The sequence below is a fragment of the Aythya fuligula genome, chromosome 1 (genome assembly GCF_009819795.1).
Source record: "Aythya fuligula isolate bAytFul2 chromosome 1, bAytFul2.pri, whole genome shotgun sequence".
NCBI lineage: Eukaryota > Metazoa > Chordata > Aves > Anseriformes > Anatidae > Aythya > Aythya fuligula.
The window spans coordinates 39044487-39063618 of NC_045559.1; the positions used below are offsets into that span (position 1 = coordinate 39044487).

General features: G+C 41.6%; 1 protein-coding gene across 1 annotated transcript in view; it reads left to right on the plus strand.

Moving 5' to 3' along the window:
• Positions 1 to 610: 610 nt before the first annotated feature.
• TRHDE (thyrotropin releasing hormone degrading enzyme) overlaps positions 611 to 19132 on the plus strand; it is a 207822-nt gene continuing 189300 nt past the window's right edge. The window contains exons 1-2 of the mRNA XM_032208064.1: positions 611 to 1419; positions 6266 to 6539. Coding sequence (XP_032063955.1) covers positions 623 to 1419; positions 6266 to 6539 — 1071 coding nt within the window. The 5' untranslated portion in view covers positions 611 to 622. The remainder of the gene's footprint in view (positions 1420 to 6265; positions 6540 to 19132) is intronic.

Below are 19132 nucleotides of genomic sequence, written 5' to 3' on the forward strand. Positions count from 1 at the left end.
CCTCGCCCCCTCGCCCCCTGCCCGCCTCCCGGGGGCCCTGCGCGGCGGCGCGGGGCTCGCATGGCTCGGGCGCTGCCGGGGCCCGGCGCGGAGCCCGACCCCGGCCCCGGCGGCTCGGGGGGGCGCGGAGGGAGGAGAGCTCCCTGCGGGCGGCGGCGGCGGCGCTAGCGGGGGGGCCGGGGCGGCTGAGCCCTCCCCCTAGGCGCCGGGGTGCGCTCCCCGGCATGTGCTGAAGTGCCCCGCAGAAGCCGCACAAGTTGCAGGAGCGGCTCCGGCGGCCGGACGGCGGCGAGAGCCCGCGGCCGCCCCCTACCCCGCTGCCGACCCCGTCCCGTCCCCCCCCCCATCCCCGTCCGGGGGTCATTTCCCGGCGGGGCTGCCGGAGGCGAGGGTGATGCGGCTCCTCGGGGAGGGGGTGAGGGAGTGAGCGAGAGGCGGTGCGCCCCCCCACTCCGGGCCGAGAACCCCCCCCCTCCCGCCCCAGGCCGAGGGGCCCCCCCACCTCGGAGCCTCCCATGCCTTCGGGGCCCCCTCGGGGGGCGGCGGCCCCGCGGGAGGCGGGGGCGGCGCTGCCGTGATGGCCCTGGAGGAGAAGCGGGAGAAGCGGCCGCCCGTCACCCCCATGATGATCGAGGAGGAGGCCGCCCTGCGGAACGGCAGCCGGGGGCTGCCGCCGGGCCCCTGGGCCGAGGCGGCGGGGCCGAGACCCCGCACGACGGAGCGGCACATCGCCGTGCACAAGCGCCTGGTGCTGGGCTTCGCCGTCTCCATCCTGGCGCTGCTGGCCGTGACCATGGTGGCCGTGCTGCTCAGCGTCCGCTTCGAGGAGTGCGGCGCCGCCGCCGACGGCCCGCCGCGGGTCGGCGGCAACGGGAGCCTGCCCGGGGGGGCCCGCCCGCCGCCCCGAGCCGGGCAGCCCCCCGGCCGGCCCGAGCCCGAGGAGCAGGCGCGGGGCGGGGAGGCGACGGCGGCGGCGGCGGCGGAGGAGGAGGAGGAGGAGGAAGAGGAGGAGGAGGAGTGGCAGCGGCGGCGGCTGCTGCCTCCCTGGGCCCGGCCGCGGCTGCCGCGGCACCTGCGGCCGCTGCACTACAACCTGATGCTGAGCGCCTTCATGGAGAACTTCACCTTCTGCGGGGAGGTGAACGTGCAGCTGGAGGTGCGCAACGCCAGCCGCTACATCGTGCTGCACGCCCACCGCATGCACATCGAGGCGGTCCGCGTGGCCGAGGACAAGCTGGCCGGCGCCGTGCGGGTGGCCCGCTCCTTCCTCTACCCCCAGACCCAGGTCCTCGTCGTCGTCCTCAACCGCAGCCTGGAGGTGCAGCGGAGTTACAACCTCAAGATCATCTACAACGCCCTCATCGAGAACGAGCTGCTCGGTTTCTTCCGCAGCTCCTACGTCCTGCACGGCGAGAGGAGGTGAGGGGGGACCGGAGGGGGGCGTGAGGAACTTGGGCCGGCGCTAGGACCCGGCGGCTGTTGGGGGTGGTGGGTGGGTGAGCGCCCCTCTCAGTGCTCTTTACTTCAATACTTACAGAAAAAAGGCGGTGGGGTGGGATTTCGCATGTCACGGACCGATTTGATCCGCTTGGTGCAGCTGAGACGCTGTAGGTTTGCAGGCAGTGGCAGAACAAAGCTGGGCAGTGCCACCTGGTGCAGGTGGCACCGGGCACGGTCCTGAGCCGCGTCCGAGGGTGCTGAGGCAGCGGGGTCACCTCCTGGGCCCTTGTCACGGCGGTCGGGTCACTGGGGAAGCCCCTGTTAAGGCAGGCAGGCAGACAGCCTTTATTTAAAAGGAAAAAAAAAGTTTTCTAACTGCTGTCAAACTTTGTGAAACAAAGGATGGGATGGGTTCTTGATCATCGTGTCAGCGTTTGTTCTTTTAGATTTAGTTTCTTTTTATAATCTGTCCTTTCCTGAAACATCCGTGCAGTGACAGGTTCTCTCCCAGTTCTGTACTTCCTGCAAAGTTAAGTTTATACTTGGAAGAATAGGGAAAAAAAAAAAAAAAAAAAAAAAAAAAAGTAAGTCAGGCAGAAAAAGCAAGCTCCCCAGCTCAAATCTACAACCCTTGGATTAAAACATGCCTTTGTCACTGTGATTATTGACAGTTTTAAACACTCTGATGTGGGATTTGAGAACGAGATTGGAGTTATTTGTGTGATGTGTCACTGCAGTGAAATGAAATGAAAAATTGGAAAAGTACGGCTGTGGGAGAAAGTGCAGGCAAAATACCTTTTGTCACTGAGGAGTTAGTGAGTGGGTAATCAGAAGTTTTAACAGACCCATATGGAAACAGGCAAATCGGAAAACAAGACTGGTAACAGCAGGGGGTATAATTCACTTTCCAAAACCAAGAAGTTATCTAACTGTTAGCATTCCTGAGCATCTTAACTTTATGTGGAAGTAGTTGAACTGCCAAGCTGCTGCTGCAGTGACATTTCCCCAAAGTTACCGCACTGTACTTCCATGCCAATGCTCCAGTTACGATTTAAAAAAAAAAAAAAAGTTTTTTTCTAGAGTCATCAAGAGAGTTTAAGGCACAAGGGTGGAAGGCAACAGTCGAACGTGCTTCCCAGTGCTTCTTGTGTAACTTTTCAGGTATAAATAATTTTGTCCTTAATACACTCGAATAAAGTCATATTGGGCAAGATCCTTACCTTATGTAAGGCGGCATTGTTATCCTGAAATCTCTGGCAGTTTTTCCTTACAGCAGCTCACACTTCTTTCAGTAAAATGCTGTTTATAAAACTGTAATCAGTTCATGGTTACAGTTTCATGTGTTTAATAGAAATACCGTTTTTCTTTTTGAACTGTCACAGGCTTAATAACAATGACTCACTGATATAAAATAAATAATACACATTCTAAACCACGAAACTTCTTTGTTCGGAGTGTGCTCTTGCAGTGCAGCAATTTGCATTTTGATTAATAACCCATTTTTAATGTAATGCATATAACCATTTGTAGCCCTTAAACGTGGAGAGTTTCTGCTGTGATAGACAGAAAGGCTCCTCTCATGCCCTCAGGGACCCTGATATTCCAGCAGAACTTTAGCTTTTTGACATCTTCATATTCGATTAAAATACAACAATATTGTTTGAGTAGTGGTTGCTGTGAAAGGGTCTTAAACTTTGTTTTCAACTTTTCTTGTACATGAGGAGTAAATAACTGGTTAACTGTGAGCCTTCACAATCATAGTAATGCCTTCACTTTATAATTTTTTTTGGTGAAATTAGTTCATTTACTGTGCTGTTCATAGGTGAAACTCTTAATTTAGCCTTAGATGTTCATAGTAGTATCTATTTTCTTACTGAAAACTTTAGTATTCTAATTGAAAAGTGAAACACAAGTGATGAGCTACAAACTTATTTTGCATCATGTGCCAGAATTTACTATTACCGAATCAACAAACATTTAATACAGATACTGTAGAGTACCATAATAATATGCACACATGATTTAAATGAATATCAGACTTTGACATAAATGAAAAAGAAAGAAAAACTTACATCATTCAGACAAAACAAACAGACATATTCTTCCATCTTATAACAACTAAGATGTCAAAATAGATAGGTTGTTGAGGAAACACACGTCTTCCTTTAATAGATGAGGTAGAATTAAAATACCTGCAAATTACTGCCGTGGGTATGCTGAGAAGAGAGACTGCAAGGCTGTCATTCCCAGAGGTACAACTTTTTATGGTGATATTTTTGGGAATTGGAGATAAAAATGTCAGTGCCCAGAGAAGTATGTGGAGACATGGATGAATTACTCAACCTGCTCTTCACTTGCAGTGTGGTGTAGTTTTGCTTGGTTTTCCTCCTAATGCAGAGAGAAATAGATAAGCACAGACTATTTTATTTTAGACATGCATGACAGCTTAGTCTTTGTGAAGCAGTTTTTAACTTTCTGCTTGTTTTACTTTATGGCACAACAAGCAAATCAATATTTGATAGTAATGCACATGTTATAAATATCACAGTTATTGGTAGCTGGTGTATTTTTAGTATGAAATATTGACTGCCTGATGTTTGCCCAGTTACGTCTATCTGGATATATGCATCTATCTGTGTGAAGACAGAAGTTGCAGAGTTTACCAGGTTTTATTACTGTGGTGTAGAGATTATATCAATGGTGTAACTCATAACAAGACTACTGATACAGTCTCCAAAAAGCGGAAGAAAAATACTCCTTTTTTGGGGGAGTATCTGTATTTATACAGTAGTCCCAAAGTATGCATTTACATGTTTGTCTGAGCTCATTAAAATTGTTAATTGCAGAGGAAAGTTCATCATTCTTGCTTTATTAATAACAGGCAGGTACAGTTTTCCATGCTCACTTGAAGCTACTGTTGACTCCTAGCTGCTCAGAGTGTGCCTAGAATGCAGAATCAGGTCCACTTGAAATACTTTGCATATAAATTAAGTTGCTTTGCTTCATTTAATTGGCTGATTTGGCTTTGTTGCACTAGTGTAAATCCACTGATAATAATGGATTTTTTTTTTTTGGATTAACACTGGCATACCTGGCATCAACTTTTTACCATATATTTAGCAACCTTATGCAGAATTATGATTTGTCTCATTAAAAAATGTGGGTTAGTTAAAAGAATACGACATACTGAATTCCTTCAGTAGTTACTAACCAAGTAAGGCTTTTTGTTTTAGACAAAGGACCAATGGTAAAACCTTCAATGGTGGAAAAAAAAATCATGCTTGAAAAAGAAAATTAGCCCTCTGAAAGAGGTGATCATTTCACCAAGAAATGATCTGGTTCTATCAGGCGTAGATGTGCTATAGCGAGATAAGAGCAACATTTCAAGACATTTATTTCTTCTTTTTTTTTTTTTTTTATAAAAGAATGCTACTAAATATTTATTAAACCCAAGAAGTTTTAGGAAAAAAATAGATATTTTGTTTTCCTTAAAAGTTGCCTATTATTTTTTCTCCCTCAGTGTTTAAGAGTGTTGTAATGGAGATTAATGCCTATGGACTAATTAATAATAGGTCCCACCATTTTCATTTTATCAAACATATCCACCTGTCCTCTTCCTCCAGAGGAATAACAGATGATTAATCAACCTCTAAAATTCTGACAAATGTTTACCAGGTATCTAAAATTGCATGGTTATTTTTGCTGATGGAACCTTGAAAATGGAGACATGATTCAATACCTCTCAAAAAGCCTACATACTTGCGCTTACGCAGTTAGGTCATAGTCATTTTCTTGTCCTGCGTGCCTCCAGAAAATATTCCCATTGAACCCCATTGTTCTACCTTTTAAGTGTAGCTCCTTGTTTCTGCAGAGAGATCATCCCACATGGATTTTCTCTGAATGGTGTTAATTTGGAGAAAATCTCTACCCACAAATGTTCCTCTTCCATATCTGGATTAATATATACTTAGTTCCAAAGCAAGCAGTTGCAGATTTTTTTTTTTTTATTCTTTCTTTTGGTCAAACTAAAGCTTTCCCATTCTATACAATGGTATAATAAATGCCTTTGACTTCTTTGGAGATCTTTTCATGATTTAACCCGTTAACTAACAACATGTATTTGTTCTTCATAAAATACACTACAAAAGAAAAGCACATCTGGAAAAAATGCTAAACTACTTTGTGCTTTTTTTAATCATTTGTTTATATGTGTAATTTTGCAAAGGTCCCAGAATATTTTTCCTGGACATGCACAGTAACATTAGTGCTGTATCATAGTGTGTCTCAGACCTGCATGCAACCAGTAAAGAAGCAATCAGCAGTGGAAAACAACGACCCTCTTGAGTATGTGATGTGGTCATAAGTTGTAATGTCCAAAGAAAGGCAAAGTGTGCTGTCAGTGTCTCGGGGCAGAGTGAGCCCCCTGAAGGCTCCTAAATTCTGGCTTTAACTGAGGACTGTGCTTACTTGTTCTGCATTGTGTGACCAATATTGGCCAAGTTTTTTTTCACACATAGAACAGAATTGCTGTGAGAACCCAAAGTTTCATATGAGGTGAAGGATTATTCATTATTCATCAGGGTGCTGCCTGCAAATTTCCTACAAATTTGTAGGCTGTTACTTTATATTGATTGTGTTACAGTACAGGTAGTAAGAATTCATGCTAAGAAATGCTACAACGACAAAGCAGTGTTCAAACACTCTGTACTGTTGCATTTGTTGTTAAACCACAATAGTCAAGCAATGTTGTATTTAGTGTGTCTGTGAATAGAGTGCTGGTCACAGTCGGTAACAGCTTTGTTGTTTTTTTTTGCCTCTTTTCCAGGTTTCTTGGTGTTACGCAGTTTTCTCCTACTCATGCCAGAAAAGCCTTTCCTTGCTTCGATGAGCCCATCTACAAAGCCACTTTCAAAATCAGCATCAGGCATCAAGCAACTTATATATCTTTGTCCAACATGCCAGTTGAAACTTCTGTTTTTGAAGAAGATGGATGGGTTACAGATCACTTTTCGCAGACCCCTCTCATGTCCACGTATTACCTAGCCTGGGCAGTGTGCAATTTTACGTACCGGGAAACTGTCACCAAGAGTGGAGTAGTTGTAAGTATTTATGATGTTGTACACACATTTTCTAACTGTGAAAACCCTTGCTTTTTGTAAGGGATCATGACATCAAATACTTAACCTTTTTGATTAGCATTCCTAAAATTTGGCAGTTTATTTAATGATGGTGTATACTGCTTGTGGCCTTTTCTAAAGTTGGAAAGGGCCATTAGGGTTGGAAAAGACCTCCAGGATCATCTGGTCTAACCGTCCCCCTACCACCGATGTCACCCACTAAACCATGTCCCTAAGCACCAGGTCCAACCTTTCCTTAAACACCCCCAGGGATGGTGATGCCACCATCTTCCTGGGCAACCTGTTCCACTGCCTGACTGCTCTTTCTGAGAAGAAATTTCTCCTAATTTCCAACCTGAACTTCCCCAGGTGCCACTTGAGGCCATTGCCTCTAGTCCTATCACTAGTTATCTGTGAGAAGAGGCCAACCCCCAGCTCCCCGCAATGTCCTTCCAGGTAGTTGTAGAGAGCAATAAGGTCTCCCCTGAGCCTCCTCTTCTCCAGACTAAAACCTGAAATCTAAAATTTTTTATTTGTTCAATACTTTTTGTAATTGATTAGCTTAGTAGGTGTGTCTGCCTCATGAAATTTTAAGCTTTCAGGTATGCCTTTTCACTTTGATTTTCTGAGGAAGTTTTCTCTTGTTTTTCCTACAGCCTTTTCAATACTAGTATTTGTTGGACTTTATTCAAAGAAAACAGTAATACTGGAAAGGTTTCTAGTCTTCTTCCTTTAGTACCGACATGACCCTTGGTATGCTGTGTGCTAACTTGAGAGGCCAATAAAGTACTTCATATCACAGGGCATGCTTTAGAGCAGGACTTTACATTCTATCTGCTTTCTGTGGAGCTCCAGGTTGGTGGAAGCACTGACTTTCTGGAGCTGTTGTTTCTAAATATGGCATGGTTCCAAGAAGTATGCCATGAAAAAAAAGGGGAAAAATCCTTTATTTATGTCAGTTTTGTTTTTGTTTACAAATATCAAGCACAGAACTGTATAACAAGCCAAAATATACATGAGAAATGCTGTCAGCTTAATAGAATATTTCACAGTGCTGTCGTCTTGATTTTACAGGTGTACATACAGAGAAACCCTTCCTTCGTAGTTTCTGTGAATAATAAATTTGAGCTACTTTTGGAAGCACGGGGCTAGGTTGGAGTTTTAGCTGTGTGCCTGAGCAAAGTGGATTTTTAAATTTGTGCTTCTGCAAATGCTCTATAAATTTGTGCTGTAGCCTGGGGGCATAAGGAAGGGCTGCAGGCCTCCTTTCCGTGGTTGATCAAGACATGAAATGTCTCCATAATCACTTTTAGCTAGCCTAAGCATTCAGCTGCTGTAGAAGGATCCCACCCTCTCTGAGCCAAACATTTTCTTAGCCTTCTTGTGCCAGCACTCACCTCTGCATAGCTGTACAATATGGCTCATAACTGACCTGAAAAAAAAAATATGGAAGTGTGTGAATATGTTTTCAGCCAAATCAGTTCTTTGCCCTGCTTTTTGTGTGACTTCCTGAGACTAGTATGGATTCAGGGCTGTGCTGAAGATGAGGGAGGGTAGATTCAGACCTTTTTATTGGTAACCCTCATTTAGGTCATACTGAAGTTATGAGGAAATTTTTTTATCACTGAAACGGCAGGGTAGGACACCGGGGAGCCCTTTCCTATAATGGCCAACAGACTATGACACTGTCATTTTATCCCACTGAAGGGGAGGGAGAAGCATGGCTAGGAAGTGATTCTCTGGGATGATTTACCCTAGGAGTGTAAGAATGTTGGAACTGCTGAAGACCACTCCCAGTGGTCACCTGTGGTGGCTGAGCTGGTCTTGTACCTCACCAAAGGTACCAAAGGGGAAAGGCTCCTAGCTTTTTCTGGTTGGGACCTGCTGTTCCTTCCCATGCAGCAGCTCTGGGGCTAGCTGAACCATTAGTTGAGCTGATTTACTGATTTCAATCATTATCTTGAAAAATGAAAGCATTATTATTATTATTATTATTATTATTATTATTATTATTATTATTATTTTAAGCCAATAAGTTTCTCTGTCAGTTCAGTGAATTAATTTAGAAAAAGATTGCACAAATGCCAGTGCAAAGAAGTAAGAACAGAGAATGGTGGAGCTGATGCCTCGTTCTTAGTGCTGCTAGCTGCAGATTGATTATCTGGACAAGAAGCATTGCTCTTGGGATGAGAAACTGGTTACCTCTGGCTGTTGTAGTAGTTGGAAGACTGAGCTAAGTAGAACAGGCTAGGATTTAAGGCCATTTCTTACTCCTTATCAATCAGTACCTAAGCAGACTTCTATCCAGGTAGGAGTTGATGATCTTCGTGGTAATGTACTCTTCCTACTGAAGGATTTGGTCTTAAGCTAAGAATGATCTGTTATTCCTCTGCTTTGGCAAGCAGTGGTTGCTTGAGTTTCTCCTTGAACTCCTGTAAAATGGAAGTTTTTGGTGTATGCTGTAGTAGCTTGGTCTTATGTTCCTTGCTCTGTAATACAATGTAACACTTGCAAGCTCATCATGCATGATACTCCTGTGCTATGTCACTCTTGACATGTCCTATAGTAATCTAAAAAACAGTTGGAAGGAGTTCAACTTCCAACATCAGTGTAAGCAAATACATGCAAGATGAGGGATGAACCATGAATTTGAAAGACACAGTCTACTTCCTTTTCGCCTTACGGAGAATCTCATGTTCTAGTAGCATTATTTGCAGCTCATATGCTATAGACTTCTGCTGCTTTTGGATATTTGATATCCTGAAGACAGAAGCATGCTCATGTCATATAGACAATTACTGTTACTTTCTGCATTTCTGATATTTGGCAAAACTGTTCTCAAGTCTTTAGATTTAAGAGGAATCCAAAGAGAACATAAAGGATTAATTTGGTAGGAATTTGTGGCTACTGAGGCCTTGGTTATGTTTGAGTCTTTCTTCAGCACGTGCAGACATACATATGTAAGCTCACTCCTCCAGCCAGACTAAGCTGTACAGAACTTTGTGCCAGCAGTTGCGCAAATTAGTAGATCATCTTGTCAAAGACCTGTAGGCCAAAAGCCTATATATTTTGAAATGGTCTCTTATCCCATAAAATTCTCTAAGTCTAGAGTTGTTCCTCTTGTTTTTTTTTTTTTTTTTTTTTTTTTTTTTATAGTGTCCCTACCTCAGAGATATATTAATGTCACAGGAATGCCAAAATAGTTTACAATGAATTACTGGTTACATATATTTTGCCATTTTTCAGTTTCTCAGTGGTCTGTTCATCTTGTTCAGATTTGTCGAAAGAGTATCTTTTACTGTATGAACTTACAGTAAACAGTTTAGAGCTGGGTTTGTTCGGATGAACTGCTGAGGTAAGACATCTTTTCATGACTTTTATATTGCAATCCCAGGAGTTTGTGTACATTACCTAGGTGAATTTTTGAAATTATCTGAACTCCTGGGACATGCAATCTAAACTCCTGAGTTTTCCCTGAAGTTGCTTTCTTGCTCCAGTATCCATGGCAAGTCAACATAAGTGTAAGAAAAAAATAAGTTATCTCCTAATAATAAAGGAACGTTCAAGAAAAAGAACCTAACCCCCATGATGAAGCATTTTGATGGGCAGTTTCTTGCGTGGAGGAACCTTTCTTCAATTAACGCAACATACATTATACTTACTCTGTAGACCCCTAAAAGATTTCAGCTTGCATGTACTTTTGCTTTCATTTTTGTGCTTTCATGAGCTTGGTTTTGGTTCACAAAATGTTTGAAGAGTATGGGGGAAAATGTCTTCTCAGATTTTGAAAGCATGCTAATTTTTAAAATCTCATCTCTCTTTCAGCTGATCAATCTTACTAAACTGCTGTGGTCAAGGGTAGATAAACTCTCCAAGGAATAAAAGAAACAGTGCTATTAAAAGCAGGTTTGTTCTTCAAAAATGATTACATGTTAACTGTTCATTTTTTTCTCAAAGAGTGATGTTGACCTCAAAATTAACCTTAACCTAAGCATGAGATTCAAATACATACCATGTTATAAAGACAAGTTGTGCTTTGTACAAGCACAGCTCTGTGTATGTAAATCAGTAGCATAACTCCTTAGTCCATATGGGCCTGATCAGAATCAGAATCCCTTATAGAGCAGGTAATTTAAAAGCAGATAATTTAAAAGCAGAATTGCCTTCTATGTGCATTACAGTTATATACTTTGTTGCTCAGATCTGGGACTACAAGGAATTATTCAAATAATTGGTACTGCCTTTTCTGAGTGCAGCTTGATTCCTGCGGAAGGGACTGAGGTGCAGATACCTTTTCTGTTGTGGGCTAGGGAGCAGTGTAGCTCTACCAGGGTGCTTCCTGGGGTAATGTTACATTGATAGAACAGGGACATCCTTATGAACAGGCTTAGCTGATCTTTGTATAGCTTTCTACTGCACTGCCAGCTGTAGTCGGTGAAAATCATGGGATCTGTGTATTGTCATCTTTGCACAGTGAAATAATCGAGAAGACTCTGCTTACCTTCACATGCTTGTTTGTTTTTACTTGTGTGTTGTGTTTCCTAATCACACCTCATATGTATGTTCTTTGTCAGTAATTCTTAAAAGCAAGATATTGCTGACTGCATTTTAATGTCTGGCATATCATTTCTGCATCTCTTCTCCTCACTATTGTCTTTATTTGTCTTTTCCATCCACCAGGCATTTTGCTACTGTTGTAGCTTCATTTTTTCCCTATCTGGATTGATTTTTACTCTACTTCATGTTAAGCTGTGCTTCTATTCTCCAAGCCCTCTGTTTCTTATTGTTCTGTAGTCAGGTGAACATAAAAACTCACTATCTCCTGCACCTGTCTCATAGGTTATTTTTCTTCTTTGCTTTTTTTTTTCCCTGCTAATTCTTTCTCTTTCAATTAGTGGAAGGAGTGAGTGCTCAGGGACAGAGTGTATCAGTGGAGATGAATGCATTGCTGGAAAGAGATGTTTCAGGGAGATTCATCTTCTATCATTCTTCTGCTGTGAATGGGGTGTGGAGATAACTATGGAAATGAAGTGACAACTTGCAGCTTTAAAGCGTATGGTTCTTTTCAGGGCAAATATCTGCTAGAAAGAAAAAGTGTGTGGCAAGGAGTGGATTCAGGAAGAGTTCTGGGTCAAAGGGTTAGAAGAGCATGTGCAGGTAGTGCTGGAGCTGGTGATAGTGATTAGCAGTTGAGAAGTGGCTGGCAGACTGGGTGATGATGACTGGGAGGAGGAATGCTGATGGAGGGGAGTGCTGGAAGAAGAATTTTGCATGGTTTCACTTTGACTGCTCCCGCTCGTATCCAAACTGGTCATAGCATATGTTGCAGGACTGGCAGTGTATGGGCCTGACCAGAGCTTGTTCTGTTGTGCAGGGTAAGTCCTTCACTTGGTGTCTGAATCCATGCACATGACATTTTAAGGAGAGCTCTACGGCTGGGTGGGTCTTGATTTTAGTTTTATTAAACATTACTGTACAGTCATCAGTGCTGAGTAATTTGTCATGATACAGAGGAAGACCTTGAGGCTAAGAAAGATCTATGAGAAGAGGCAACTGGAATAAGGCCAAGCTTTATTGCACTGCTGTTATTGTGTTATTGTTTTATCTCAGACATAATTAGAGATCACAAGCTCCTGGTTAGTAAAGATCTTAATTCAGTACTTTGATACAGCTAAGTCTTATCCTGACCAGTGAGGTGGAGCTGTAATAATCTGGCTAAAGGAAAATAAGAAAATTACTGCTTCCATAATGCTAACCGATTTGCAGAGAGTCCACATCAGTGTCTCTGCAGTGAATTTTGTTAAGCTTGTGTTTGGGAGACTCCCTCAGTTTGCCTTGGCATCACTGAAATAGATAGATCTCAAAAAGGGCACCAATGCAGGAGTAGTCACTTGCTTCTGCACATGTGAAAAAATCTTCTTGCCTGGAAAGGGCCTGTGAATGAAATTGCATAAGCAGAGGTAGGTCAGGATCAGTGAACATCACACAGCTCTTGTTACTTTAGGTTCAGTGCCATATGAGCATGGCTTTGTACTTGTCCTTAAGACAGGAAGAAGTGTCATGATTCTAACCATTCATGAGATGCCGAAGAGCTTGTCTGGGCTTCATGTGCAGGGCAGTTTGCTTGAAGTCTGGGCGATCAGCATGATGAGACTGAAGACATGATTTTCATTAATAGTTAAACAAACAAACAAACAAAAACAAAGGTTGAACGACTGCTCAGAATAACTTTATCTAGTGGGTTCCATCATTTGTTAGTTGCTAAAAAAAAACAAAAAGCAACCAGCAAACATTAGTTCTCTCTAAAATAATCCATGTCTATTGTGTGGTCCAGCCTGTAGCTTTTAGAAAATTATTCTATATTTGAAAAATATATTAATATTTGTAGGTAATAGCAATAATGACCTCAAGACCAATCATTTTCTGTCAGTTAATGACTGCCTGGGTTAAAGGCCTGAGGCTCTGCCTTAGGCCCTCTCTTCAGGTGCTGGTTATTAGCTGCCAGCAAATAGTCTCTCCATCAGTTGTTATTTATTAATCAGCATTGAAGCAATTACATACCAGATAGTTTTTTGTGGGTGAGCAAATTGGCTACGGCAGAATGATTTAGCTATCAAAAGTGGAATTAGTCCTCAATTAAAATTAATTTTTCTTCCTCTGCAACCTAAATTTTACTGGGCTTCAAAGTTGAGCTCTGCTTTCTAAACTTACCTAATATGTAAAAAGTAACTTTTGTTAGCCCATCACTCACCACTGGGAGGCCACACATGTATCTGATAAACGGATAGCAGCAGCTAATGCAGGAAGCACCAGGCTTATTTCTGAAGCCTGATACGATGCTGACTTTTAACATTGTCCTCAAAGGCTGCTATGATAATGATATGATGATACTCATTAATTTCTGGTCATCACCACAATTGTCCTGCTTATGTATTCCCCTGTGGGAAAAGAATTTTTCAAACAATTGAAAAAGAAAAATGAAAAAGCATGTCACAAAGAATGTGATGGGAGTTATGCAGTTATATGGAGCTAGAAAAGCATACACACATATGAACAAATCAGTTGTTTGTGCCTTTTTTTTTTTTTTTTTTCTTGTATGAAATTTCCTCTGTAGTAACAGCAGTAAAGGCTGGCTTTACAAATACTTTTTTACCCACTTCAGCTCTTACTATTGTGAATTGTTTAGTTAAGTGGGAAGCCCTAGTACATTAGTAATCCAAAGAAATTGTAGCCTTTCTAGATTCACCACATCAATATTTGTTTACCCATTCTGTTTCTTGTATATTGAAAATGACTTTTTGTTTATTAATTTTTAAATACTGTAGCTACAAAATATGCCAAAACAAACAAAAACCTATGTGATCAGCATTCATGCTAAACTGAATATGCCAGGGAATCCGTTAGAAACATAAATTGCAAACTTGCAATCCATTGTTATTGATTTCTGGTTGAATTTGCAAGTTGAATGCCCTAGGAAAACACTGCACATGTATTGTGCTTACTCCTTTTAAAAAATGTTCTTGGTCAGCACTTGTAGTACATGCAGTATTTAAATGTGATATTTATTTTATTAACAAATTCTCAGCTGCACTCTGAAAAGAATATTATTGAGTTGAAAGGCTTGAGTTTGGGAATATCCTGTTCTGTTTTGTTTTTGGCTGGGAAGATCAACCTTAAGTATCTGGAGGTAGTGAGCAAGAAGACTATCGGGGGAAAAAAAAAGCACAACCTGGTCTCTTAATTCATGGTTAATTCACAGGCTTGCAATAACAGTGGAGAGAGATGTGCATGTGATTTTTGTGACAAGCGTCAGCCCAGGAGCTTGACTATAAATCAGTGCCTTAGAGAGCATTGATGCATCTGAGGTTGATTCTGGCTAATGACAAGAAAGATAGGTCCAGGACTCTTAGTACTTCTTTGCTATTTGCTTACAGGAGTAGAAAAAGTCCCTGGAATTCCTTACATTTCCAAAATCGTGAGCGGGAGAAGCGAGGAAAGACTGTTTCATTTTCTTTTCATGGCCTAATGAGCATATGCTTAGTAGTATGTACTGTGACAACGTAACTCATAGTTAAACCTGAACACTCTATCTGTGCTCTGCTTTCTGTGCTACATTATTTTATGTTTTCGTATGCCTCTTATGTTCTGCTGTCATATTTGACTTCATTAACTTATTCATTGAGGTCCCTGTCCTTGGCATCAACATGAATTCTGCTTTCTGACACCCACTGAAGTACTAAGACTCTATTAACATGTTACTGTAAGAGTCATGCTCTTCCTAGAAAAGCAAAAATGAAGCATTGAACAATCTGTAGGAGGCATCTCACTGCAGGACAACATAAAGGTACATGCATTCCTGCACCAGCCTGAACACCTGTCAGTCAAACCAGCCTTATCCTGCATACCCACCATAGTCACTGCTCTGTGGAGTGAAAATGGATTACTGAGGCAGGTGTCTTAGTTGACATCTAGCTGAGTGACAGATACAGTATTTTTGAAGGAGGAGAGTGATGTGTACTTTTATTTATTTATAGACAAGACTCTCTTCTAGGGTTTAGGTAAGTTTTAATCATATTTTTCATACAGAAACTAGAAATTTAGCCTATTTGTTTCCAGTTTTTATAGCCATCTCATTTTAGAGATTCATAACTCTTGCCAGTATAACCCCTCAGTTTTTGACAGTCACGTATCTGTAACATTCACCTTGTAGGCTAGCCTTTTACCTGATTTTTTAGTGTTGGAAAACCTCCACATTGTTCATCCTATTTTTGCTTTATCTCTGTATTTATTTTTTTTGCTGCCTGGAGTGTGGGAAAGGCTCTCTGGTTTGTGGTGTTACGCCTGTTTGTACTCGTAGAGGATCCAGCCAGTTTATTTGGTTTTACATGAAGGTGTCCGTAGTGTTAATGACACTTTCGATTTTTCCAGTTGGGTGCTTTCACACTTCAGGTACATGCTCAGAAGGTTTTTATCAGATGCTGGCATAGCACAGCTTCATAGTGTGAACATGCTTTTCCAGGGCTGGAGAAGTCTGGCTGCGTTGGTTTATGTGTTCCTCCCTGCTGCTCTCAAAGGAGGTCCTTTGCACAGGCTGAACTCTGCCACTGTGGGCATCGCTGTGGGGACTCTTACGTGCCTTGCAGGTGGTGGTTTCATTCTTGAATCTATTATATCTCTCATGGTGGCTGCTGAAGTGCTTGAGCACAGCACACAGCCCCTTCCCCTGGCACCCATCTTGTACAGCAGGACGGGGACAGGTGGCAGAGAACCAGCTGCTTTGGCTTGGCTCCACGGAATGATACCCTTAGGAAATCCTCAACTGCTCCTTCCTGGCAGCTTTCTGTCTGTTCTGTGCTGTTGAGACATAGCAAGAGCAGCCAGAGATGAGAACTGAGCCCGTTATCTTCTTATTTGGAACAGCACAATTTGAAAGCAGATTATGTTTCTCTTTGAAGGGTAAATGACCTAATGTGTATTAAAAAAGTTATCCCACAGTGGATTATCCCAAAAAATATTTAGCGACACGTTTTGTTTAACAGCATGCAGTGGAGCTGTGTGGCGGTTTGGGACAGAACATGAAGGCTAATAATGTTATTTGAAGTGACTACAGCTAGGGAGGGCCTAAGAAGCAGGAGGTAGTTATTAGCATTCATTGGGGGCACCTCTGGGAATACCCACACTTTCTCTCCTCCTACCCCCCATTTCTCAAGAGCAGCAAGCAGTTTGGTAGTCATGGCAGCTTGGAACCTCAATTAGAGTTTGTATCCTCAGGACAGCAAGCAGTACCTTGGTTTGCAAAGATAAAAGAAGGGAATAAAGGGTGGAGGAGGAAGAAAGAAAGCAAATTCCTATGGAATAATTTCAAAGAAAGAAGTATACTTTCTGAATCATTCACGAACTGCATATGTGCTTCTTGTAGTTCTCAGTCCTCTGGCTAATTAGATCACAGTCCATGGTTGAACAACAGTAGATCACGCTGTGGGTTTTACTTTACTGAAAAGTTCCTGTATGTTAAAAATTTGATAGTGTTGCTTTGGAGTAAGTTCATTGTTTCCTTTTAAGTACCAGGAGAAGAAAAAGGAGACTGATTTATACCTGATGAGAAAATTTGATATATATCTAGTTTTTAGTCTGACCTGTGTAATTTAGATAGAAGCCTGGTTTGTATGTGGGAATGTCAATGAGTGATAATGTACTGCTTCATATGAAATTGTATGTATAAGTGTGTATACATTCATAAAACAAATACTTAAATATTTGGCTAACACTGTTGACAGAGAAGATGTAAATAAGGATTTTACAAAGACTAAAGGAATAATTTCCCTCATCTGCTATCCTAGTTCTTACTACGAAAGGAATATGTATTATTTCTTCTCCATTCCCTTTGTTTCTTTAGAAGTATGTAGCTGGGGCTTCTTCTGGAACCTGAGACTTTTCTCAGGTTCTCTGAGGTTTAGTTAGGCTTCTCCATGGGGCTGTGGTCTTTGGTATGCTTTATTGTGACCTGCTGTTTTACCCACCTTTGAAATATGGAGTGGTATTTGCTTTTAGTATGTAGTTTAAAAATACTGAACAAACAAAACAAAAACAAAAAACCACCAACCAACTACAATGAAAAGCCCTGCCCCCCCAATACAACAAAAAACCACCAACCAACTACAATGAAAAGCCACCCCCCCATTTATTTTTCTTTAATATGCAGAAGATTCTGAAATACAGTAGCCTCTAAGTTTTCTATGCAAAAGTGTTATGCCTGTTGCTGTCACGGATAGCGATGAATATACTAAAGTTAGTGGGCCTCAACATAGAAGAAAGATGACTTCCTTGGGAGTGTGTGATAACCTGGTTTAGTAAAGAGAGTTTGAAACTTGTGTCTCTCTATCACGTAGCTTGTGGTGATCCACAGAGGATTGGTCATTCTGGGTTGCCATAGGAATTTTTATATAATTTGTCTGCCAAGAAAGTTGCATCAGCTTCTGGCCATGATAAACCTTTTAAGGCATACAGAGAAGATATGTTGGTAGCTTGGAGTTAAGAACCTAGTATGAACCTTTTCAAAACTGTGATGTGGAAAGCATAATGAGACTTGAAAAAGTGAAAGGGGATGAAGAAGGCTGACTCTGAGAAAGCCTGGGACACATCACTATGAAACAACTTCAAAACACCTAACTAGCTCATATGGGAGAGCTGCTTGAGCAGCAGAAAAAGTTCAGAGAAAGCATAATTTAGGTATGGAAATTAAGATTTGTAATTTGTGTGGTTACAATAGGGCACGTTATTAACACTTGTCTTTAAAACAAAATACTTTGATGAGTCACACATGACTGGGAATGATTATGCTACCATGAAGTACTGTGAGGATAAAAAGGATTGGTGAATCATAGTGCAGCTGGTAGAGTTGCCTGTTTTCATAGTTCTGTTATTCAGGGATTGATGGGTAAGAAGAAATATCCTGAGTAGTCTTATATATATATATGTGTGTGTGTGTATGTGTATATGTATATATGTGTATATGTGTATATATACATGTGTATATATGTATATGTGTATATCTGATATGTGCTTTAGCAGCATTTGAAGTATTTACATGTATTTGATTATTCAGTCTACTCCCTAATTGAAGTCATCAGTACAATAATACCTTGCAATACCTACCTGAGAAAGTCCAGAAAAGAACAAAAGTAATTTCTGTACAGAACCTATCTGCTCTGAAAAATGCTTCCTTTCTAATGCAGAGATTTATTGCTGCTGGGGTGTTTTCATAAGGTTGAATTACTATGATGGTTATGGTAAACATTTATAAGTTGAAGTGCTTTTCTGTAGTTATTGAACTACTTCAGCTAAACTTGTACATGCTCCCCTCTATCACCTAACTCTTAACCATAGATTTTTGTGTCTTTGTCTTTCTTCTTCCATGGCTGCCTTGTAGCATCTAGTCAGTTCAGATTCATTGTCCTTTCAAGTCCAAGGACTCCTGTGTTTTCAATAAAGCAGGAAAAGTTCAAGTAATGTTGATGAACTTTAGATTACACCGTCATGTTGTATATAATGCATGGCAGCTGAAAGCTGCTGCAGAACGGAGTTTTCTCCTCCCCTCCCTTGCACACTTTTGCTATATCATTTGTATTGGATCTAATGGTCAGTGGCTAAACAGTGAGCCTGTTCAGTGCACTAATTTAAAGTGAAACTGCCAAGAAAATTTAATAACCTTTTAACTGAACCATCTTACCCAATATGTTGGTAGTCCATGGACCCAATTTGGGAAGAGGTGGAAATGCACGACTACCCTTTTTAGTGATATGCTATCATAATCATGGGGGTAATTGCAACATAAAACTCTCTATACAATTATTTGGGGAATCTCTGACTGTCACACTTTCAAATTCAAACTGCTCTGATTATTACTTGAAGTTAATTCCAGGTGCTTGGTATGTGTTGATTACAAGTGGGGCCCTCCACATGAGTGAGGTGTTTCTACCATTTTATTTATCTGTACTTCACCTTCCTGTTTATTAAGAACCCACTACAATTATTTTCTGGAGCCTAATTGGCTTGGTCACATTAGTTGGAAAAAT